The sequence below is a fragment of the Benincasa hispida genome, chromosome 9 (genome assembly GCF_009727055.1).
Source record: "Benincasa hispida cultivar B227 chromosome 9, ASM972705v1, whole genome shotgun sequence".
Lineage (NCBI taxonomy): Eukaryota > Viridiplantae > Streptophyta > Magnoliopsida > Cucurbitales > Cucurbitaceae > Benincasa > Benincasa hispida.
In genome coordinates, this window is record NC_052357.1 from 7939744 (window position 1) to 7966236 (window position 26493).

Genomic DNA, 26493 nt, shown 5'->3' on the forward strand with positions numbered 1-26493 from the left:
TGAGGGGTGTGTTGCGCTCGCATATGTCCTTTGCCCGTCCTTAGCCAAATGCACTATGTTGAGGTATCCTCCAGAAATGTGTTGGTTAAGGGGTGTGTTGCGGGGATGTATGCGTGTTGCCTGTCCTCGGAAAAAATGTATCTGCGTTTATTGGAAGTATGGTGTGAATTTTGAATCATGCACCCTTCTGAATCAAATTTGTAACGTAATCAAATTCTTTGACTCTTGCATAGGCAATAGAAAATTTTGTAATGCGTTCATTTGTAATTTATTTGTATAACTTGTTAATAGTCAATACAATCAGAGTATATATTTACCCCACTTTTTACCTGTGCCTCTGTCTTTATCTTCCTTTGTTAATTTTTGTGACATTCTAAATCTCTTATTTTTACGATCTTCATTGCATTGCTATGATGTATTACATGTTTATACTTAGAAACATTTCCCATACTTAGTAAATTCTGACTAACTCTTAGTTAATTCTTAGTTTAGCAGTACTTTACCTTTTATCTTTCAAAGTTTTGCTCAAACCTTCTTTTTGAAAATTTCTTCTAAGTGTTTGTCTAGTCTCTCCAAATAACACAATAAGGACCTTGCTCATCTTTAAATTTAGGGGTGGGGAAGGTCTAAGCAAATGAGATCAAGATTATGCTGTATCTAAGAAAATGTGTCCATTTTTAATTAAAAATGAAAAAATATATATATTTTTATGCACAACTCCAATGTCAATGCAAGGGAAAACCTCAAAACTGTCCCAACCTGATAAGAGTTTAGTTGTGAAAGGAGCCTGCTTGTAGTTGGATGTTCGTATGACACCCGTAGGAGCAAGCCAAAACGAAGGTGGGTTTCCAAGAACAACGTAGTATGGAAAAAAAACAAAAACAAAAACAAAAGAATGTAAGAGACAACTTCTCTGATTATCATGAGTTGAAGTTTAAACTGGCACACAATAGTCATGGATGTCCGCATGACACCCGTGGGGATAAGCCAAAACGAAGAGTGTAACCATGACCAACAGTCTCTAAATAAAGAAATGACGCAAAGTTTTGCTTACCGCATATAGACACATCAAGTTGTTTTGAAAAAGAAGAGATAAACATTCTATTTTGAAAACTAGAAAAGCATCTTTGAGTAGAATTTTGTCATATAGAAGAATAAAGTAGGGCTTGCTAAGAATTAGCAAGGATAGAAGGAAATTGCGATGTCAAGTAATGTGCCTAAGTGTAACATTCGAAGCAACCAATCGTCGCAAAAATAGAGGATAGGAATTGAGCATGATTTCCTTAGTAGAAAATATGCTTGAGGATAAGCATATATCTAAATTTGGGGGTGTGATAAATTGTAGAAATACAAGTTATTTATGCCACCTTATCTAGATATTGCGGCCAAAAGTTAGTAAATATGCGCCGATTTTATGAAAATTAGCCTAGTATTACAATAATTATAAATGTTTGCAATTACACCCACTAACACCATAAAGATGGAAGACAAGCCGAATTTTACTCTATTTTGCAGGAGACCAAGTCACCGCTTGCGCTCAAGGTTCACGAGAAACTGATCAACGCATTTCTGTCACATTGCGCCTGTTAGTCAACAATGAAGAGATAATTACCGCAATGACGGCGCAATGCGATAGTCGATCCAGAGCTGTGTTTCAACCGCATGTGGTAATAAAAACAACACCGCATGCGAATCCATGATCGAAAGATGCAGCTGAGCAACGCAAAAGTGGAGGATTGAGACACGTGTACAACTAACGGTTGTGCAAAATTGACGGTCTGATTGCATAACAGAAGGAATAATATCCCTCAATCTTCGAAATTACCATAACCATCAGTGGGGACCACAAGGTCGGAGTCAAAGACCTGCACCTATAAATACCCCATAGATTTTAGAGAAAAAGGAATGCTATGGGATACGGGGTAAATGCTGCAAAACTGTTGAGAGAAAAGGTTGAGCTGAGTGCTTAAGTGAAGAAATCCGGAAAGAAGACGAGATAAGGCCAAGAGGTGAATCTCATATCTAATTTGCGAAACACTCGACTGAAAGCTCTGTGCAAAGATCCCTGCTACCGGTAGAGCAAGCCTGAGAGGGAAGCTCTTCCTACCATAAAATCCATCCTATCTGGCAAGCAGATCTTCATCGAATCAGTGCCAAGACATTGTCACTTGTTTGTATCTGTTCTATCTCTTTCATCGTTGTATTTCATGTTTCCTTTATCTATTCATTCACACACCATGTATCAAACACTTAATAGAGATATTAAATGTTTCGATAGCTTTCATTTATCTTTTTCTGTCTATTTCTGTTTACTCGTCAATCACTTTCTTCATGATGTCTTCTTAATTCCCTGATAAGCAATATGTATTAACCAAGTACTTAATCTGTGTTAAAGATATAAAATGCGTTTAGCTAAGGCATGCTAGACAGCATTTTACCTGTGAGAGCAGAAGTGAAGATGCCATTCTGATCTATCGAGAGAAGGTCAGAAGAATACGTTAACTAAAGCGAGTAGTACTTCCAGACATGGAAGTAACCTTGTGTTCATTACGTTAGTCTCTGTTTCACCACAGACATGTGGGAGCGCGGCCGATCACTGAAAGGTGTACGCCAAGAGAAGAGCGGAACAACATTTGTAGCTTCAACACAATTGAGAACTTGCGTTGTTTATATTATTTGTCTTTCTCTTTCTATTATGTTCATAAGACTTGCCGCCGCATTCCACCTCTTTGCACAACTTTCACAGCCAGCCTTGACCCTAGAATTGTGTAACATGAAGCCTATATCTTGTATCATCTAGCTTAGGTTTATTGTATTTTATTTTATTATCGCATCTTTACTGCTTTACTTTATTTTATCGCAATTTATATACCTGTACAAACACATTTTTAAAAAGATTGAAAACCTGGTCGCATATATCACAAACATACCACAATAACCTAAATCAGTCCCTGTGTTCGACCTCGGGTCACACCAAGAAACTTGTGATGGAATTACACTTGGTTTTATTGTAAGGAAACTTGTGCAACGCATGGCATACTACGTGAACACCCATCATTAATGCATATCTAGCGGTAGTATCGCATCATTTCGAGCATAGAACATCATCAATCATATCTATCAAAACCTGCGTTACACCTACTACATTAACAAAAGTTGTTGATGAGAGTTCATCTAGTAGGTCAAATTCACCTCAAGAGTTGAGGGTGTTAGGGTTGATGCCCTAAATCTCGTAGGGTCACGTAGTTTGTAAACACCTATATGAACAAACGCTTGTGATGTAATAATATGAGATATTTTCTTCACTGTTGTCTATAAAATATGAGATATTTTATTTGCATTTACCACAAACTAATAAACTAAGATCCCTGGTTATCGTTGTAACTTAAACATGTATGTGGAAACATACAAGCGAATCATGCCTTAAGCGAATCATGCCTTAAGTGATAACCTAAATGGTTTGTAGTATATGGATATAGGAGGGAAACCTTATCCTAGTGGCACTACGGATACGACCCGCTTTGTAGATGTTACAAGTGTTGTAAAGTGCTACAGATGGTCTAATCCTGATCATTCATGTGGAGACATTCGAACGGGGGTGTCTTATACAAAGGAGGTTGTATAAGACCAGACCACAAAATGTTTAGTCTCGTTATATAACGTCCTTCATGACAAAGACTTTCATTTCACTAGGATGACCATAGGTAACATGACCTTAATCCTAAGTGAGTTGGGAACTCTTGCCTATGAAAGTGGTCATTTGATTTGCATGGGTGCGAGTGGCGAGATTGTCGACTCAAACCTACCACTTTGGGGATTCGTCTGATTGGGGAGCTGGGAACTCAGCTACACAAGATGGAATTCACTTCTTCCCCGAGCAGGGGTAAGTAGATAGATTGCTCCTTTAAGGGCTGATTCTGGGGCTTGAACGATGTGGCGCCACACACTTTCTCATAGCCCGAGAGGTGTTCACTTATAGTAGAACTATGATGTATTATTCATTAGAAGAATCAGTGGTACTTAAGAAGTTAGATGTAACTACAAGGGGAAAAAAGTAAATTAGCCCAACTGTACTTATGCGCGATTTGTGAAGGGTCATCGTACTGTTGATTGGTTATATCCAATAGACACAGAAATATATATGTAGTGAGAAGAGTGCAACTGTCAGTCTTTAGTGGAGTGCCCGACAGTTAACGGATGGTGGATTTCGTGATTAAAGAGTTTAATCAGCTATTCACGTATCGTTGGATCTTCAAGCTACAAGTCCATAAGGTCCCCTTGGTAGCTCAATGGATTCAAGTTGATAATCAGTTTTTGGGTCAGTTTGAAGTGTTCAAATTAACAAGAGGGAATTTGAATATATATGATATGATTAAATTGGTTCAATTGTATGTGATATAATTGATATGATGTATGAGATACATTAATTAGAGGATTTTGATATAAATCTGATTTATATTAAATAAAAGAGAAATGAACTATGGTTTAAATATCACATGTGATGTGATATTAAAACTATAGGTTATAAATATAATATGATAAGTTAGTTATTATATTTATTTATAATTAAACAATTATATGATAATTGTGGTTGGTTATTTTCTCCATTAACCGTAAAAGTGGGTGGTTGTTTTCAGTTTTGAATAATTGAAGGATAAAATGAAAAATATTTTGATTTTTTAAAGATATCGCTTCATTGTGTGCAGTACTAATATTTTAGCTCAGGAAAGACTACACAATAGCCTTTAAGCGAGAGCATAAATGATCGTGTAAAGCGATGTACTAAATGATCGCATGCTAAGCGAGATTTACTCAACGATCGTATAAACGATCAAGCGTGATACTAAACAATAGTGTACCAATGAGATTTACTAAACGATCAAGCATCCCAGTCTATGTGATAGACAGAACCTTCTCCCACTTGCTTGATCGTGTAGCTCGATCGTTTCCTTCCTCTATACCTCTACCAAATCCAAAAAAACTCACACCTTCTGTATTCTCACTCCGAGAATACCAAGGTTGTCGAGCGGTGGTGTCGAAGGGTGTTTGTTCGTAGAGAAGACTGTTCGTGATAACTAGACGATTGGGTAGGCGATTTGAACGAAAGCGAGAGGTTGTTGTCCACTTGTTGATGGGAGCGAGAGATTCACAAAAGAAGAGTTCTTCAAAGGTATGTCTCTCGTTCCTTTTGTTTTTTATTACTAAAGCATGTTGTAATTTATTCTAAGATGCATAACTGTTCTGTTTGCGTGTGAATGCCTTTAATTCTTTCATAATGGATTTGAATGGATCTTGCTTCCACTCACTATTCTCTTGAATAAGAGTTTCTTTAATTAGTATCAGAGCCAGGTTCTAATATTCCAAATCCATTGTTGTATAAAATTGCATTTACTTTCATGGTGGGTGTTAAGCATGTCTACATTTTGTTTAAGTGTTAAATGTGTTTGTGGAAGTGGATTAATGGAGTTTCTTGGATGATTGCCTTTGGTTGTGAATTTCTTTTACATTTTCAAAGTTAATTGTAAGGGCCCCTGTGTTTTTGGGCATTTTAACTTGCTATCGAGTCTGTAATTCAAAGTGTTTGAGTCAGTGGGAGTCGCTCGTGATGAAGCTTCAAGGCATGAAGATGCGCATTACTTCAAGGAAGAAGAAGACCGAGAGTTGGTCAGATCGTGTAAACGATGGAGTAAACGATCGTTGAGTATGAGATACTCATTGCAAGGTAGACGCTGTTAGGATTGGTGTCCTAATTCTCCCAGAGTCTTATTATTTGTAATTATACACATTGTTATGAATAAAATAAGAGTTATTTCGTTCTGGCATTTACTCATATCCAATAAACAAAGCTCCATGGTTATTGTATGTAAACTTAAGCATGTATATGAGATATAGAAGTGGATCATGCCTTAAGTGATAACCTAAATAGATCTATAGTATAAGGATTAAGGAGGGATACCTGATCCTGGTGACACTAAGGATATGGCCCGCTTTGTAGAAGTTTGCAAGTGTTGTGAACTACTACAGATGGTAGATCCTGACCATTCATGTGGAGACATGCGAGTAAGGTGTCCTATACAAAGAGTTTGTATATGACCGGATCACGAGATGATTCGTCTCTGTATATAACGCCGTTGATACTGGAGACTTACATCTCGCCTAAACGACCATAGATGACATGACCTCAATCCTGAGTGTTTTGAAAACTCCTGCCTTTGAGGGCGGTCTTTTTATTAGTATGGGTGAGAATGGCCAGATTGCCAACTCAACATGCCTAACTTTTTTGGGAGCTGGGAACTCAGTTACACAAGATGGAATTCACTCCTTCCCCGAAGCAGAGGTAAGTAGATAGATTTCTCTCTTAAGGGCTGATTCCAGGGCTTGAACATAGTGGCCACAACTTCTCTTTGGACAAAAGGACTCAGTCATAGTAGGACTATGACTTATGTTCATTAGAGGGATCAATGGTACATAAGGAGTTAGATGTAACTACAGGGACATAATGGTTATTAGCCTAGCTGTACTTACGAGCGATCTGTGAAGGGTTATCGCACTGTTGATTGGTTGATATGAACACATAATATTTTTGTAGTAAGGAGAGTTCAACTGTCGGTCTTTAATGGAGTGTCTGGCAGTTAACGAATGGTGGATCCCATGACTAAAGAGTTTAGTCAGTTATTCACGTACCGTTGAAGTTTTGAGCTATAGGTCTATAAGGTCCCCTTGGTAGCTCAATGGATTCAAGTTGAGAATCAGTTCTTGGTGTTGATTTGAAATGTTCAAATTGACAAGAGGTAATCCGATTATATATGATATGATCGATGTGATGTATGAGATACATCTAGTGGAGGATTAATGTAAATGAGATTTACATTAAGGACCATGAAATAGAAAAAGAGCTATGGTTTATATGTTTCATAAGATGAAATATTAAAACTATAGGTTATAAATATAGTATGGTAAGTTGGTTATCATATATATTTATAATAATATTCATTATTGGATAATTATCTTTTTTTTCTCTAACAACCAATTGAGTGGGAGGTTATTGGTAGTTTTCATGGTAACCGCGAGATAAAAGGAAAAATGTTTTCCTAAATTTAGTAGTTATTGAATTGAGAGTTTCTATTCTCGAAAATTTCTCACGGTGTCTGTCAAATAAATGAGATTTATTAAATGACAGCTGAAGAGAGACTAGACGATCGTGGAGTGTTTCTATACGATAGGCATTCAACTGGCCGATTAGCTAAACAATCATGTAGCTTTTGCTAAACGATCGCATAGCATTTGTTAAATGATTGGGCATCGTTTATACGATAGACTTGTCATCTCCCACTTGTTCAATCGTTTACACGATTGTTCCTCTGGTCTCGTCCTCTAACCAAGTCCACACAGAGCCCGCACTTCTGGATTCTCACACCGAGAATACCAAGGTAGCCATTGTGGTGGTGTCGTACTCAACTTCACATCATCGAGGTTTTTGGAGGCCGTCCGCTGAGTTCGTTGTGTTCGTGATCTTGGTGTTTGTTGTGTTTGTGGTCGCTATGATTGTGCAGTGTAGCGGTTGTAGTGTTCGAGCATTCGTGATTATCGTCTTGCTGTGAACGAGCATTCATAATCAAGGGTGTTGAAGATGAGTCTTCAAAGGTATGTTAATTCTATCCTTTGATCGTATAGTAAAGCATGTTATAATTTCGTTTTTGCATAGCATATAGTTTTCGTTTCTTAATTGTAATTGTTGTTATTCAAATACGATTGAAATTTGGAACGATCATTCTGCTGCTTATGAAAATCCTCATGTTCGATTTCCTTCAGACGCGCGTGCACTAAACGATCGTGTAGGTCAGCATGCTTCATCGCATAGTCACTAACTACACGATTGCTCAATAAATGTTACTTAGCACTTCTTTTTCGATCGTCTAGACGATCATGTTTCATAGCATAGTAGTTGTCTACACGATTGTTTAGACTTGCATTTAAACTTGGTGTGCTGCATGATCGAGTGGCCTTCATGCTTCATCGCATAGTCAAAGGTACTCAATCGTTGCTACGATCGTGGTTACTTGACCACTTTTACTAAACAATCAGGAAGAAGGCTTCGCTTGGGTGGTTCAAGACTCGGTTCGCTTATTGAACCGATTTGCTCGATGGTTTTATGTAATAGATAAATTTAATTTTCGATGTTTTAGGCTGATCATCCCGGTCCATGATGACGAAAATTAGCTGCCAAAAACTTGATGACTAAAATTATGTGGGACGCAATATTGCGATGCATGTCTTAGATTATGTGTTGGTTCTCATGCGTCAGTAGTCATGCGTTGAAATGAAAATATGCATTACTCTTACATGCGATGACTATGTGTTCCTGTCACAAGTTTTCTTGCTCTCGTGCCAAATATAACGCAAACGCAAGTTTCTCGGGTGATTCGAGGCCAAACTTAGGGACTTGTAGCTAAATGCTATGCGGTGATATGTTTGCGGCAGATGAATAAAAGAATGATAGGGGGAATAAGCTAATAAACTACTTCTACTCCTAACTAACAGATTAAGCGGTGAAAATATGATTGAGAGGTAGAAATACGACAACTATTGACGCGTAGTAAATGCATGGAAAAATAGGTAAAATGTGAGGATGTCTTCATCGCAACCCTAAGCTTGACCACAAGGGCAACCCCAGCCAACGCAAACTAATGCGATCATGCCATACACGCCTGCCGTAAATGCACGTGATTTGTAATAGCAAACAAGACTTATTCCTAAGTCTCCATTCTTGCTTATGCGATCTTAATCTAGCTCTCTCGAGCCTCGATTCTAACCTAGCTCTCTCAAGTCTTATGTTCTTTCTTTAGACTCTCTCTCGAGTAGCTCTAAAGGTGTGATGGGCGCATACATAAGACAAGGTAACCACAAAAGCCTAGTTGACGTAAGATTATTCCTATCTCTAGTGAACACTTGCTTACATTGCTTAATGCGACCAACCACTTACCCTCCTAGGTAGTTGGTTGTTGCTAATTTTACTCATAGACAAGCATTGCGTCCGCCTATAGACAGGTGTTGCTACAGCTTCACACTAAGCAAATAAGGTTTTCTCACAACACTCACGCAACGCACACCTCCCAGTGGTTTGCTACATGCTTCATATTCCTATGCCGCATGATTAAGTATGTGATACTCTAACAATCTTACTCAATGATGAGATGAAAGTTAAGGATGCTAAAAAAAGGAAGATGAAGATGGAATCGAAGGAAATATAGAAATGCATTGATCACAAAATGTATTAATTCCTTAAGCCAAAATGCAATACAATACAATATAAGGAAAGAAGAGAAATGAAAAGGCTAGCTGGAAGCAATGTCTTGCTTCCAGTAGATATGTGTCAAGGCTGCCGGTGGTGCCATGGATGAGCGGTAGAGCAGACTCTCTCGATATCTAACTCTAGCGAAGGCTTCGATCGTCACTCGGAATGGATGAAGGAGATGAAAAACTATCAAGCTTTCCTCTCACGCTTTCGTCTGGATCACAAGGATCCGCCCTAAGGTGAGCCTCAGGCGATAAACCTTGGATGGATTGAAATTTTGCTCAGCAACTTCTATTTATAGAGCTTGATCGCCGACAACATTAATGGACCTACTTTGATTCTGACATTGGTGGCGCGATGGTCCTTTTCTGAATCTCTGCTGCTAACGGCGTGGTAGGTGAAATGTCAACATCATCTTTTGATTCTCCTGAGGAATGCGTTCATGTTGCATTCCACCAACCTTGCGTTCATTCCTCTATTATGGTTATCATCATGTAGCCACAATCTCCTTGTGATGACCGCATTCACTCGATGGCTGCAACTTCTCAGCGATGACCGCATTTGTTTGACGACCGCAACTTCTATGCAATGGACGAATGCGGTTGATGGCCGCAACATCCATGTGTCGAACGTATACGTTCGCCTTTGCGATGGAGAAATTCTCCGCATGCGGTCGTCTTTGCGATAGCCCGGCTTCTGCGTATGCGTTCTCTTCCTGCGTTAGCTACAAAGATAGACTATTGAACGCATACTAACACATAATAGTGGGTTAGCCAAGATTCTTAATGTCGAACGACGTAAACTCATTTTTTCATGAATTCCTAACATATTTGCCGCATATTTCACTTAACAATCCTCATAATTCTAAATAAAAGGCCTAAGATGACGTGTATTTCTGCTCGTCATCAAGTCCATTAATTTTGTGAATGTACATAAGACGTATGTTTTATTATATGTCATATAGTATGCCATATAGTTGAAATCCCACCATAGGTTATGCATTGGTCATGCATCATCTCTATATTGTAAGAGTTATGATATAGTAGTTTGCATGATTAAATTACTTCAAGAGCATGCTCATGCATCATAAATATAAGAGTTATATTTATGCCTGCATTAAGCATATTCATGCACCATCTTTATATTATAAGTGTTATAGTATAAGAGTGTATGAAAGCATGTATGCTTAGTTCATTACCAAATATATATGAGTTATATATAGTAATGAATGAACATTGCATGAAGCATGATACATAGGTTAAATTTATAAGAGTTGTAAATACCTAGTCTAGCTTAATAATGTGAATGGTTTTGGTTGTTTCCTTTTATAATAGTTATATTGGAAATTAGAACTAAAATCAATAAGAAAGACATGCATGCAAACTTAGGCTTGAATCATGTTTTAAAAGAGTTTTAAAATTTGATGGAGATAGACCTAAGATCACGGTTCTAATGAGATTAGAAACCTAAGATTTAATCTTTTAATCAGTTTAATAGGATTAAATTGACTAATAAAAGATTAAATATGTACCAAATCTATATATAAGGACCTTAAGGCGAGTTCTGTCTAGGCTGGGGTACTTAAGATGACGGAAACAGAACATCCCTACTTGGGAACCTACCTAGAAAAGTGAATTAGATAGATTTGATGCATGCATGCAAATTTGATGATAGTCCGTTAAAGAGTTTAATGGGACTTGATTCAAACTTGTTTAATTATCAAAGACAAGAGTTTTTTTTTTTTTAGAAAATTAAACTCACACTTAGATAAAATCAATAGCCAGATTGTCTAAGTTAATGAACCCTTAGGTAGAACATACATTGGGAGGTATTTGGAGTATATGATACTTCACTTAAACCTCTTCACGTTTGTCCTTAATGTTCACACCGTGAGATCTATCCTCGGTCTCGAGGTACTCTGGGAGTGTCTCCCTAAAGGATGGTGTTTGGGTAGGTTAATACCAAGGTGAATGGAGAGAATGTTCATAGTAAGTGGGAGTGGGACATGTGACAACATATCCCACAGTCTCTCTCATTAGGTTGGATAATGTTTTGTGCATCGCCTCGAGGCACCCATGGAGTGTCCCCCTAAAGGATGATAATTTGCACGACTCTTTATCTGATCTCCTGTATAGGATAAGGTCGCTTTAGTCTCTTGTCCTAATCTACTTTTTCCCTAAGATGGGCGCATTAGGGCTGGACTCTAGGGCCTAAAATGAAGGTTACACTTACGCGAAATTGTTAAAGGTTAACAGTTCTGGACCAAAAAATGGTGACTGTTAGAGTAAGTTACCAGATTTGTATCAAAAATACCCTTAGACTTAAAAAAAGAATTAAAAAATAATCTTACCACTAATGTTTTCATTTAGAACTAATGGTAAGGATTTCCATTTGAAAATTTAAGTGTATTTTTTAGACTTTTTAAAATTTAGGGATTTTTTCATTTTTTACATAAAATACAAAGTTAAATGATATTTTTTATAATTTAGTCTTTAAATTATTAGTAATTTGTTTCAAGAATGTCCCTAAATTATAGAAAATTTCGTTAATGCCCTTCAACTTAATTGGGCCTTGTTAGAAGGGCTATCCGCACAAAAAAAGTTCCATAAAAAAAAAAAGAAAGAAAGAAAGAAGGGAAAAAAGAAAAAAAAACATCACAAATCACAGCCTAAGATGGACGGTAGGACCTGCCGGAGGGCGACTGCTTGCCAACTAACGAACAACGAAAGTCAGCCACCAAATACAAACTACTAAGAAAAAAGGAATCTCAGACTCGTCGGAAATGAGCGAAGAAGAACCTCCCAAGCTCTACGCCAACAAACCCAAGAAAGGTATCATTCCAAAACTCATAACCCATTTCCCCAATTCTTCATGTCTTCCAAGTTTAGGCCCAAAATGGTTGCTCCAAGAAGCGATCCGATTCAATAATTCATTTCAATTATTGGGGTTCTTTTATATAATGGATGATCAATCGGCTTTTTGCCTTTTTTCCGTCTGCAAACAGCCCAGGTCAAACAATTTCAAGAACAGCATAAAGTCAGAGACGCTTCTTCTTCACCGGCGCCACCAGCATCGTCGAATATGGCATCCGCATCCGCATCCGCATCCGCGTCTTCTTATCCTTCACCGCCGCAGCCTCCGAAGGAATCATTTGCAAGGCGATATAAGTTCTTATGGCCCATGCTTTTGACTGTCAACCTTGCTGTTGGAGGTAAATTTTCCCTCTCCCATGATGTGTGTTTAGTTTCTGGTTGTTGTGTTAATGTGTTTGATCCAGAGCGTTAAATGCCACAACGGGCAATCGGGTTTTTTAAATTTTATTTTGTTTACTCGGTTGTTCATGGAATCTTTGTATTTGGGATTGGTACTCTCTACTGAAATTTATGGTGGAGCGGACCAGTTTCTTTAGATTCTCAAATCCCGTTCTCTTCTTTCTGGTACTCGGACATTTGGGTCTTTCACCCTAGCTATGCAGATATCTTTGCTCGGAGGAATTCTGTATGCTTCGTTGTTTTGCCACTAACGTTGGCATAGAGTTGGGAATGATCAGTTTCCTGTGTGATTCAAGTGTATATATAAGCATGAAATAACTGAAATTTGAGATCGATCAGAAACTAAAACCAGTTGTGTGCAATAAATTTTCTGATGATTTTGTTGAATACTCTCTTCGATCGAGGATGGTCTGCTATGACAAACTAGCACAATAGTACTTTTCAGGTGTATTAGTTAATCTAAAACGTGTCATGGAACCACAAGTGAGTTAATTAGAGTTGGTTTTTTGGTCGAACCTGACATATATTGGTGAGTGGTAGAGATGTTGGTGGTACCGGAGTTGTCTTCAATCCAGCAATCTTTACATCTTCCAGTAGGGCAAAGCGTTTGGCTAAATTAAACCTACACTATGATAAGACTGGGAGACTTTTGCCCTTTTATCTTTACATTCATTGTCAATGTCTTTATCTAGCTTTTGGACAGAAGGGAAAACGATGACCAAATGTAGGGTTTTTATCTAGGTTTGATCGTTTTGAGATTGCTTGAGTCAAAGCTTCTTCTTGGTGCTCCCCTTCCAGGAAATTCTCTGATTATTGTTCAAGATATTTGTTTTAATTGGAATGCTTTCATTCAATCTATGTAATCATGTCTTTATGACATTTAGTTTTCTATTGGTATTGTCATATTTTGTTTTGGGATGTGATGAGGGTGCTATAGGTGTGTAATCAACCTAATTGAGATAGCCGGGTGTACTTGCTGATCCTTAGTTCTAGTTCTTGTTAGTTTGATTGTTTCTTTGTAATTCAAGCATTAGTCTCTTTTCATTTCATCAATGAAAAGTGTTGTTTTTATTTAAAAATAAAATAAAATAAAATAAAAAATTGATGGGGAGGGATGATTTGATCTCATTGACTTATGTTGTCAATGACGCTATCTTTTCTTTGACCAGGAAGGGAAGTCGCCTCCTTTGACCTTTTGAAAACCCTTGTAGAACAATCCTTATAGTTTTCAATCTAGCATTTTGCCTAAAGATTCTAAGAGACAACAGCTCCATCCTTGGTGTTAATCATCTTTATAGCAAACACCTCTGGTGGGCAACTATGACTTGTTTTCATCCCTCTCCACTCAATTTATAACCCGGTATTAGACTAAAAATGGAAGTTTAGAGATCTATTAGACTCTGTTTTAAATTCAGGAATTCGTTTGACTCGAAATTGAAGCTTTAAAGGCCTATTAAGACGTTTTTAAAATTCAGGGAGCTAATAGATGCAAATTATGAAACTTAAGGATAAAAACTTGTAATTTAACCTTAAATTATTGATGAATAATGAAAACCACATTCTTCTAAAAAAAAAAACAAAAACAAAAACAAAAACAAAAACCAGATCTTTATTAAGAAAATGGAAGGATAGACTCCAGGGCAATACAAGAAAAACAATCCAAACCAAGTGGAGCCAAAATAGAAGGCATAGATGGGACCCTTTCAAACAGTATAACAAAAAGTTTCCTCCAACCTCTTCATAATTAGATGTTTTTCTTACCAAAGGTCTGACAGTAAACTGCCTAAAAGGCTCTAGTACCCGAAGTTTTTTATGTTCCCTCCTCCAGCTCTTTCATCAACAAATCTAATAGCACAATAGGCTCCCTTCTTCATCCTTTAAACTTCTTGTTGTGATATGCCAACTCCTACGAAAAGAAGCCAATATTGTATTTGCAATTCAGTTATACACCACCATCTTTTACAAACTTTGGTACATCTCAGACAGGAAGTTCATACCTTGCCCAAACATCCTCCCAACAATTTGAATCAATCTACCATTACCCACTTCAATCTTTGAATTACTTTATACAGCCTTCTTCATTTTTTTGCAATATGGCAAGAGAATGTTGGGCATAGCAGTATATTTGTTTGACTTTGACATTAGTTGGCGTTATCCTCTTTGTCATGAGGAGATGGTAATTCAACTATTATCCTAGCGTAAGAGGTTACAATTATTTTGTGGAACGGTGTAGTGCACGCAATCCTTTGGAGGTTGTGGCTTGAAGAAACCAAAGGACTTTCCAAGGGATGGAGTTGAGCATGGACAACCTATGGGATGACATTAAGTTTTATTCTTCCTTTTGATGGATCCATTACAAATTTTATTGTAACCATGATCTTTTGCAATTTATTGCCTATTGGGAAGCCTTTTTTGTAACCCCCTGGCTTTTTTGGAGATATCTCATCTGCCATCTTTTGATATGCCCTTTTGATCTTATACAATAATCAGTTTACTATTAAAAAAATATAAGGAAAAAAGAAAATATTTTTCATTTCTAAAATATTCCTCCATTGACTTCTCCATCTCCCCTACTTCTATGAAAAGTGAACCAATGTTCCTCACTCTTCCATATACATACTGCAAAAGACCTTGTGCCAAAACTGATCTGACTTATATTTTTGTATAATTATATCTTTTATTGTCTTAAGTTTCTTGTCTTTGAAGACTGTCCTGTCCTTACATGCATACGTGCACATATATTGAAAAGTTTGGGGTATTTGAACTACATATAGTTTCTATTCTTGCTGATACAATTACGGTATTAGACAACATGAGAATTGATTAATGGTCCTCCTTGGACATAATCTAGTGTCTTAAGTTAGAGATTATGATATCCACGTATTAGTTCTTGGTAGTGATGTTTTTCTTCTCATTTCCCTTTGAGGATGACAAACACTTGTTAATACGAAAGCCCTAACCTAAAGGAGCCCAGCTCCACCATTTTCTCCTCCACTAGGCACCAGCTGTAGGTTGAGTGCCCTTTTCAAGGAAATATAGAACAGCAGGAACATTCTAATAGGTTTGATTCACCTTATTTGTGGTTTGGGGCGTTAGGTCACGGAAATTTATCATCTTGCAATTGTTTGGATTCAGTAGTTGTCATTGTTTTTAGGAATATTTACTTGCTTTTGCACAAACTAAGACGAGTCTGTTAACTGTGTAGCTTATCTATTTATGAGGACAAAGAAGCAAGATGAACATGTAGCAGACGAAGATGCTGCCCCGGATTCAGCTACCAAGATTGCTCCTCCTGTTGTCGAGGAATCTTTTACCGGACCAGCCATTGTGGAGCCTGTGAAGGTAAGAGAACCAATTCCGGTAGACCAGCAGCGTGAACTTTTCAAGTGGATTTTGGAAGAGAAGCGCAAGATAAAGCCAAAGGATCGTGAAGAGAAGAAACGCATCGATGAGGAGAAGGCAATTCTCAAACAGTTCATCCGAGCAAAATCCATTCCTAACATTTAAAACTTTCCAAATGTAGCAAGCAAAAACATATTGACTATTTTAACATTGCTGATGGAATCTGAATGTTGATGGTTTCTATGGTCCTAAAACGGTTTTGTATATTTCAAATCCTCCCACCCCCACCCAACATGCTAGTCGACGGGATGAACATGATTTTGTCCAGAAAACCAGCGATGAAATTTGTTAGGCCTACAGAACATACCTTTCACTGTTGAGGAAAGGAATATCTAGCCTTTTTTGGTGTTTGTTTATCTTTAGGTTATCTGGTTTGTTTGAGGAGAAACATCCATTTTATTAGAACTCAACTTGAGAGAAAATCCAAAGGAACAACTTCTGCAACTTGAAGAGTTTCACGTGGGCAGAATGAAATAATGCACCATTTCCCAAATGGATGTGGACATATCCAATGCGTATGGTGAGATTTCTCAATCTGCATGCATAAACCTCCAAAAAAACCAAACTAAATGCAACTTCCAATGGGTCAAGTTTTTGCTGCTCTTTTTGGAATATTTTGGTCTTTCTAGATAATCTGTCATAAGCTCCTTCCAATGTGCCTGCTGTAGGCTCCATGCTTCAAAAAGAATCATATAGGATTGATGAAATGATGCTGTTAAATAAATAAGAAGTCACCAATTTAAAGCAAAATCGCAATCAAAAAATGAGTCCTCCCTTAGAAATTGTACAAAGGGTCCAACGAGAGATTCTTGGAATTGCAAGTGTGCAACAAAAAGAGATGGGCTTAAAATATATTTTTCCCTCCTTTTCTAATCTTTTGTGAAAGAAACAACCATTTCCCATCACCCAACAATGGTAATAACATAAAAAGAAATGGGTTTTCAAGTGAATGAAAAAGGGTATTAAAATTTTTGTCGGTATCTAACCATTTGAAAATCAACCATGAGCTTACTTGAAAGGCAATCTTTGTAGCTATTTGTTTTTCTCGATACCCAACTGTTGTAGAGTCAGACAGATTGTCCTGTGAGATTAGTTGAGATGCATGCAAGAGTTGACCCAGACACTCACAGATATATTAAAAAAAAAAAAAAAAAATGTTTTCAAGTGGAAGGAAAGGGTATCAAAATACTTTGCATTTGTAAAATGAGAATGAACTGTGGAATGGGACAGAAAACTAAAAAGGAGAAAGGATTTTTAGGTGTAGGAGGACAAAAGTTGAGAGTAGGAGATGATGATGAGAGAATGTGGTGTGGTTGTAGTTAATTGATTCTCACATGAATGCATGGGGCTGCCCAGCTAACATCTTTCATTTGGTGGGGGAGGCTTCAAAGCCATAAGAGTGATCATATAGCTGTGGGGACTCTTTTTCACAACCATATTTATTTCCCATCTTTAAACTCTTAATCATTGATCTCAATCTACATGAATGAAGTTTTTATTTCTTTATGAATCATGGTAGTCATAGTCATTGATTGCTTTAGAATACAATCATGGTATGTTTATTAAAGAATGCCATTGTATTTAGACTGATGAATTGAATGTCATGGCTTTTGATTTGTTTGTTATTTCTTTACTTTATCATTCAAACAATTTCTCGTGTATATGAAAACTCACATCAGCTGACCAGCTCCCACACAATCAAGTATAAGCTCTCTTTCTCTCTTTCTTTCATATAAAAACTCATTTTTAGCTCTCTTTCACATTATGATCTTTCTCTGTCTTTCTCTGCTGCACGCGTGCACATACACATGGAAACTCATTCTTCAATCATTCAAATGGGAAAAGATGCAGTCAGAGCTGTGGTCAGAGCTGTGGTGATGATGATTAAGCATATTTAAGAGAAGCACAGAGAGAAAGAGAGAGAAAGACAGGGAGGCAGAGGAAATCTTTGTCCAAAATGGATAGTTTATGGGATGTTTTGGTAGTGACAGCCATTTTTTTTACCACCATTATTCTCTATAGGAACTGCTTTAGACTTCTCAGATCAAAATTCTGCAACCAACTCCCTTTGGGCTCTCTTGGCTGGCCTTTCATTGGTGAGACTATTGAGTTCATCTCCTGCGCTTATTCGGACCGTCCCGAAACCTTCATGAACAAACGTCGTCGCCTGTAAGTTATCCACAAAAAACCACATCCAAATGCCTTCAAATGCTGATCTGATGTGACTTGTGAATGTTTCTTAATGGGGTTGCTTAGTTTTTATTATGAACCAAAGCTTCATTTTCTGTAGGTATGGGAAGGTGTTCAAGTCACATATTTTTGGAAGTCCTACCATTGTTTCTACTGATTCAGAAGTCAGCAAGTTCATTCTGCAGAGTGATGCCAAGGCTTTTGTACCGTCTTATCCGAAATCTTTGACAGAATTGATGGGGAAGTCTTCTATTTTGCTGATAAATGGGAGCTTGCAGAAGAGAATTCATGGTCTTGTGGGAGCTTTCTTCAAGTCTTCACATCTCAAAGCTCAAATAACCAAGGATATGGAGTGTTATGTCCAATTATCAATGGCAAATTGGACTGAGAACAATCTTATTTACCTTCAAGATGAAACCAAAAATGTCAGCTCTCTCTCTCTCTCTCTCTCTCTCTCTCTCTCTCCCTTTTGAAGCTTGAAATTTACCTGTGAATTCTTTCTTTTTTCTCCCCCTCAACAAAAAGACAATAGATAAAAATGTTCCATCATTGCTGCGTTGATACTAGACAAAAACAGTGACTTCCTTTACCTGATTTGAGTGAATCATTGATGTCCAAATAACCCATTTCTCTAGCTCCTACTTGGGTTTAAAGATGATTTCAGTCAAAAGTAAGAGAACCCCACAATTTTTGTTATCATTCTGTTTCAAATCATATTGTCCAAGAATTTGACCTTTATAATCATTTTCTAGCTATCTATTTTCCTGTTAAAAAAGTTACTAAGTGAACCCCTTTTGTCTCCAGATTTCCTTTCAAATATTAGTAAAGATATTGATTAGTTTAAATCCTGGTCAAAGGATGGAATTTCTCAAGAAACAGTTTCAAGACTTCATTGCTGGGCTTATGGCTTTGCCAGTGAACATACCTGGAAGCAGGCTTTACCAATCCTTGCAGGCAAGTTGGACTGTAAAAGGTTTAATGTCCTCCTTCACTCTTACTTTCTTACTGCATTCTAAAAAATGATGGAGCTTTATTTGTTCCTGAATTTCAGGCCAAAAGGAATATGGTTAAACTAGTAAAGAAGATAATACAAGAGAGAAAAAGCTGTGGAATTTCACCTGTCCCAAAAGATGTCATGGAAGTTTTGCTCAAAGATGAAAATGAAGAACTAACAGATGATCTAATAGCAGAGAACATGATTGACATGATGATTCCTGGGGAAGATTCAGTGCCAATCTTAATGACTCTTGCAGTAAAATACCTTTCTGATTGCCCCGCTGCACTTCAACAGTTAACGGTATGTTGTTTTTCTTACCAATTCTCAATCTTTTCAGTTTCATCTACTCTGATACCCTGTCAAACCACTTAACTCAAAAGTTTAAACAGACGAGTTATGCTAAATTCAAACTTCTTTAATCAAGACGTCAACAAGCATGGTAGCGAATTTTGCTTTAATGAAACACAAATATACTCATAGATTTTAGCTAGTTGTAATTTTTATCACTTGGAGAAGGAAATATCCTTATTTTCCTTGCCACTTTAACAATGTCCCTATCAGGCATGTTCCTTATAAGTTAAACGTTAAACTATTAAAGATACTCCTAAACTTTGCCTTTGTAAAAAAATATTCTTATTCTTTTAAAAGTTGCAATATTACCGTTGATCTTTTATAAACATTTCAAATTACATTTGGAGTATAAATCTTTTTAGAATGTTGAACGAAAATAGGGATTTAGAACAGTGTGGTGATGACTCAAAATAAAAATTAGGATCCAAAGACTGCCTCATCCCTTACAGATCTCGAATTTCATCTTCTACTTCAAGGGTAGTTTTGAAACATTTATAAAAGATCAAGGTAACTCTCCAACTTTTGAGATAATAAAAGTCCAAGGGTATTTCTTGAAATTTAGCCCAAGTTAAATGCATAGATTGTTGTGTATCTATGAGTAACACTTTAGTGTTGTGCAAAATGCTATTGTTCCTTGGGTTGTTTGAATAGTTGTTAAACCATATGGCTCTTTGGACTGATATGATCAGGAGGAAAACTTGAAGATGAAAGGACTGAAAGAGCAGCTCGGTGAGACGTTGCATTGGAGCGATTACTTATCGATGCCATTTACGCAGAGTGTAATACATTGATTAAGCTTTTGATAAAGAAGAATGAAAGAGTAAGAATAATAATGGTTGTTAGTAGCATGAATGATTATATTGAACTTTATGGTTTGATTTGAATAGGTGATCACTGAGACACTAAGGATGGGAAACATTATAATTGGGGTGATGCGTAAGGCAATGAAAGACATGAAGATAAAAGGATACCTAATACCTAAGGGTTGGTCAGTTCTTACATACTTTAGATCTGTTCATCTTGATGACAATCACTATGACTGCCCTTACAAGTTCAATCCATGGAGGTGGCAAGTAAGAAGAAGAAGAAAAAAAAAATTGTGCCTCTCTCTCTCTCTTTTTCTATCTTTTGCTTTTTATGTTTATCTCTCCTTAATAGTCTTGTGGTTGAACAGGACAGAGACTTGAGTAGTTGTAACTTCACTCCTTTTGGAGGTGGACAAAGACTATGCCCTGGACTTGACTTAGCTAGGCTTGAAGCTTCCATTTTCCTTCACCACTTTGTCACTCACTTCAGGTACCTCACTTCCAATATCACTTTCTCCATCTCAAACTTTTCACCCTTTTTTCATCCTTCAATCAAGTTCCATGTTTGGAAACTTAAAAATGTTTTCAACTAACAGAAAAGTTTTTATCACTTGAAAAGACATTTCAAATAAGCCTTAAGTTTCGTCTAACTTGATATCCTATGTTTTTTTCTTAATTAGAGTATAACGTTAATTCTAGGAGTGTTTATTAAAACCAACTAAACCGACAAAACAGAATTGATCCGAACCGAAAATTCTGTTTTTAATGAAGGCTCAGTTTGGTTTAAAATTATAAGAAAACCAATATTATTAGTTAAAATAAATATATAAAAAAAAACGAACTGGATATTTGTGGTTGGATTTGGAGCAAATGATCCCAAAACTAACTTCATATGGTATATTATACAGATGGATAGCTGAGGAAGATAGAATCATAAACTTCCCCACAGTGAGGATGAAGAAGAGGATGCCAGTTTGGGTGAAGAGAAGAAGGGACCCATGACAATGGCAAGAGAAGCTTCCTTTTTGCCAAAAAGGAAAAGCACAACTTCAAATTTAACTTCACCAATTATACAACAAGCAAACTTACTTACCTTTGCAACAAGTAGGGGAAAAAAGGCTCACATTTAACAAAGGGAATGGGGCTAAAAAGAGGACGGTTCAATTATGACACTTTTATCCTCTCATGTGCTTATTGAGACCGATAAAATCCAAAAAAATCCTACTCAACATACTTCGTAGTTCGTATGCGTGTTTGTCACTTATTGTAATTGTAAATGATATATGTGTATGTATGTGTATGGTGTATTAGTTTATCTATCTAATTCAAATAGTAATGGATCTTAATAAGTAATGTATAGTATATATTTTTTCTTTTTTGATATATGAAGGGGAAATTCGAACCTCTAACTTTGAAAGTCATAGTAAAGTACTATGCCAATTGAGCTATGTTCATTTTGACATAATGTAACATAGTTATCAATTATATTGTTTTTTTCTAAAAATTTTTTTGGCACATTTTAGTTAGCAGGAGTTTTTTTTTTAGAAATCCTTATTTAATACTAAAATGGCAATATTAACAACGTTTTTTATTTTTTTTATTTTTTTGGGGGGGGGGAAGAGAAATTGGGAAGGATATATATATATTATTTATTTATTGTCATTTAAAAAGCCATTGATATTCTATGGTATCAATTTTACACTTTTAACAAGATTCAAGAGGATGATTAGTCCTTTTAATGATTAATTTATTTTCATTTTCTAAAGAAATAGGTGATTTTGAAATTGTTTTCATGAAGTAGAGATTTTATGTGTACCTTAAAAGATTTCCCGTATTTTAAATGGAAAAGCATTTAAAAAAACCATTTAATTTATTTTCTTTTATTTCAAAAGTTGCTTCCTAATTGGGCCTTAAAACCCTAATATACTAGTATGCTTAAACTATTGGGCCGCATGGGTTTGAAGATAGGAAAATGTATGGGCCTAACAAAATGATGGCCCATATTCTTCGGCCTCAACTTGTGTAAATAATCTTTGTTTTATTTCCAAATTAACTCAGCATATAGCTTGAATTCAATTGAGATAAAATGTATACTATCCACTAAAAGGTTTAAATTGAAACTAAATTTTTGTATATATACATTCTTTATAGTTTATAATTTATTCTCTATAGTTTTTCATAAATAGTATTTTTTTAGTATAAATGGGTATGAGAGAATTAAATTATGGGAACTAGTTCAAATAAAGAATATATATCAAATTTCCTAAAAAAAAAATTATAAAAGACAGAGAAAAAAAGCATATATCACACAACATATTATATATATATATGTGTGTGTGTGTGTGAAGGTTTGGAGAGAAATTGAAAAATATGAAAATTTGCAGGTATTTTAGTGTAATTTTGGAAGGAAGTTAAACATTCTTATAAATAACGAAAAATATAGGTGTTAGGGTTGATGTTGATGTGTAGAAAGGCCTTTTCTTATTGCCGTCGGTACCCAAACATTTGATTGTAATTACAATTCTACTCAATAAAGTCAGACGAACCAAATTCTTAGGTTTCAACTACTCACCGACGAAGCCTTTCATCCGTCGGTCAGACTCACAAGTTCCAACTTCCACAACCTTCCTCCTCTCTCTCCGTCGGCTTTCCCAAATTGCCGGGATTCTCCCCCGCTCCGATGACCACCTACGGCACGATCCCCACCTCCGCCGCTCCTGGAACCTCCTCCGACCTCGACTTCGTCTCCCGCGGCAAACAGCGTCTCAAAGCCGGCCTCGCCACTCGCGTTCCATGGCGGCTGATGTTCGATTTCCACTCCTTCACTCTCCCTTTCAACTTCCACGAAACTTTCTCTCGAATCAAAACCAACATCGTTTACTTCCGTATGAACTATGTCATTATCGTCCTCTCAATTCTCTTCTTGAGCCTCCTCTGGCATCCGATCTCCCTCATCGTCTTCACCGCCATGCTTGCCGTTTGGCTGTTCCTGTATTTCCTTCGCGATGAGCCTTTGATCCTCTTCGGCCGTTTGATCAACGATCGATTGGTGATGGCTCTGCTCTCGGTGTTCACACTTGTGTTCTTGTTTCTGACAAAAGCGACGCTCAATATCCTGTTGTCGCTTCTGATCGCTGCTGTGCTGGTGCTGATCCACGCCGCTATGAGGAAGACGGATGATCTGTTCTTGGATGAAGGAGCTACTACAGTCTACACTTTCGGTTCGGATGCTCCTGGAACCTCAGTTTCTCTTTATTCTTCGTAATGTTCAATTTGATTTCCATTTCCAATGAAGTTAACGATGTCTTTATTCATCATTTTTTTTCTTGTTTTGATTTTGTTCAATCAATCATCTGTTAGGGAATCCATTAACGAACAGACTAATCGTTAGTCTTGAAGTTGAAGAACAGAATTTAGGGATTTGATTTCCACTAGAACCATTACGAAATCGAGTCTCTCTCGAAGTTCTCGATTTAGGGTTTTTGTTTTCTTTCTAAATCAGAATGAATTAGAAACAAAACAACAATGAAATCATTTTGGTGAAATTTCAATAATTACCTATAGACTTACAAACTTCACCATTTCTTTTTTCCTTTTTCAGTTGAATTGAACTTTGAAATTAGACAATTCTTTCAGTTTTGTGGACTCTCAATATCATTGAACTTTGAAATTAATAATAATAATAATAATAATAAATAATAATAATAAAGTCTTGTATTTTCTTTAATTTTTCCATAACATAACAATATTGGTATAATGTGATTCGTGTCTATGGCTAAGTAAACCTAACTCATAATCTCATTATTCTTTCATTTCCCAGATTGAGCAATCATGTGACTTTATGTGATCTAATGACGAGGTTTGGCTCAATAGTAATTGATATTGAGATTGAGGTTAAATGTTTGATCTCCATTTTCGTTGTAATTAAAAAAAACATTGGAAGTATAAAACCAAAAAAATTGATTATTTTACCACACATAATGAATTAAAAAAGAGCATATGTAGCCTAATATGTTGTAGATGGAGGACAAGTGGATAATCTGTTTATGCCAACATATTTTACATTTGGACTTTACAGGAATGCAGACAGTAGAAGGTTGTATTTTATTCTTTATAAGATTTTTTTTCATAGAAAGTCTAATTTATTTATTTTGACTCATGGTATTCATAATTTAAGTCTCGTTTGGTAACTAATTTGTTTTTAGTTTTTGAAGATTTAGTCTATGAACATTTCTTCGATCTTTAAATTTTTTTAATTTGTTATCTGTACTTTATCAATGTTTTCGAAAGCTAAACCAAAATTTGAAAATTAAAAAAAGTAATTTTAAAAAATTTGTTTTTTTTTTTTTTTTTAATTTGATGAAGAATTAAACTTTTGTACCTAACAAAAAATGCACCTTTATTGTAATGATAAAAGAGAATTAGGGGTGTTCGAAAAATTTTATGATCCAAAAAAAATCGATCAACCCAACCTAACCAAATTTTGTGGACTGGATTGTTTCATGGGTTCACTTAATATAACCTAAACCAACACAATTATTTATACATATATTGATTTATTTTTATTTAATTACAACATTTTTTGAATAATTTATTCTTCAACAACTCTTAAAAGTAGCTTCTTTGCACTTTAGAAAGAAAATTTTCACTATATAAATTGAAATTGAGTTGTTAATCTTAATTTAATATATGAAAATAATTAAATTAGATTTTTACATATTTATGTTTTTCTTCTTTTTAGAACAAAATTTTAAATAAATGACCTGATTAACCCGAACCAATCCAATCCAAATATTTCATGGTTGGGTTGGATTCATTTTTTAATGAAGGTTATTTGGGTTGAAGAAATTTACGATCCAAACAATTGGGTTTTGTCTAAAAATCTTTCAATCCAATTCATGAACACCCCCTAAGAGAATGGTCAAAATATTATTTTGGTCTCAATGGTTTGGTTAAATGAACCTTGCTAGTAAATGTCTCGTGGAGCCCAAAAGAGAGGCAAGTGCCTCGAGGCCATTGAGCTACCCAAAGCTCAGAGGCTACAATCTGATTAAAAAACGAGTCTAAATCTAAGAGGGTTGACTTGATGAGAGTCGCCCCTTGGCTCGAATGGGGCGATCTCTTTGGAGATCAGCCCCAGGCTATAGAGGCGAAGGCCCATGAATCAAGTAGGCTAACTCCTAAGGGAAAGAATGGGCAACCTCCGTGGGGTCAGCCAGATATGGATTACACAATCTTTCTCTCTTACTTGAAGCATCCCAATAATCTTCACGAGATTCCTATCGAGCTTCACGTTCTCTTACACCATTAAACCTTAATACAAATAACATGTGAAGTTGACATTTAAAGGCATGAGAAAAAATAACAACTTTTTTACCATCTAAATTATTCACCAATTTTTAAAGGCGCGAGAAAAAAAAACTTCTTACCATCTAAACTATCACCTATTTGATACTCACTCGAGTGTTAGAGTGTGTGCAATTTGACACCAATTCCTTTTCTTTTGTAGGGTATTAGTGCAATTTTTCCTATCATACTAATTTGCCATTGATCCGAACTTAGGTATAACACAAATGTACTGAGAGACTAAAATTGAAAAATCGAGAATCATATTATTAAGGTCCCGTTTGGTAAGTATTTGGTTTTTTTTGCTTTTGTTCTTTAAAATTAAGTTTATTTCATCCACATTTCTTACAATAGTTTGCATTTTTCTTAAGTATAATTGTTGAATTCTTAGCCAAATTCTAACAACAAAAACAACTTTTTGAAAGTTACTTTTTTTAGTTCTCAAAATTTGATTTGGTTTTTTTAAACCATTGGTGAAAAGTAGATAAGAAAGGAAGAAATTTGGAGGTAAAAGTAGTGTCTATAGGCTTAATTTAAAAAAATGATTACCAAACGGACCTAAAGTGTGATTAAACCCAAAGCCATAATCAAATAAATTTGGGTTTTTTTTGTACGGATGACCTCATTTGAGAGGTCCAAATAAAAAATGGTCACCTGTAGAAAAAGTAATGGAAAGTGGCCTTCTGTTGACGTCATCTATGTGTGATTTTACCACTTCGCCCCTAAGATGCACCTCGTGTGCTTGCCAGCTCGATCCTCGATTACTCGTCACTCGATCCTCGTTTGCTCATCATACGATCCTTGATGCACAATCACTCGATACGACTACAATTG

General features: G+C 36.2%; 2 protein-coding genes across 2 annotated transcripts; both read left to right on the forward strand.

The window, feature by feature from the left end:
* The first annotated feature begins 11935 nt into the window (after positions 1 to 11935).
* LOC120086050 lies at positions 11936 to 16325 on the forward strand. The gene is made up of 3 exons (XM_039042471.1): positions 11936 to 12126; positions 12300 to 12506; positions 15773 to 16325. The coding sequence occupies exons 1-3, from the start codon at positions 12078 to 12080 to the stop codon at positions 16072 to 16074; spliced, it is 558 nt and encodes a 185-aa protein (XP_038898399.1). The 5' UTR covers positions 11936 to 12077; the 3' UTR covers positions 16075 to 16325.
* A 1030-nt stretch (positions 16326 to 17355) lies between these two features.
* On the forward strand, positions 17356 to 23750 carry LOC120086051 (cytochrome P450 90D2-like). The gene is given in 9 exon segments (XM_039042473.1): positions 17356 to 18138; positions 18260 to 18584; positions 18964 to 19113; positions 19211 to 19456; positions 20197 to 20286; positions 20395 to 20580; positions 20682 to 20803; positions 22871 to 22968; positions 22971 to 23750. Coding segments are annotated over 9 exon segments (2037 nt in total). The 5' UTR covers positions 17356 to 17926; the 3' UTR covers positions 23579 to 23750.
* The last annotated feature ends 2743 nt before the right edge of the window (positions 23751 to 26493 follow it).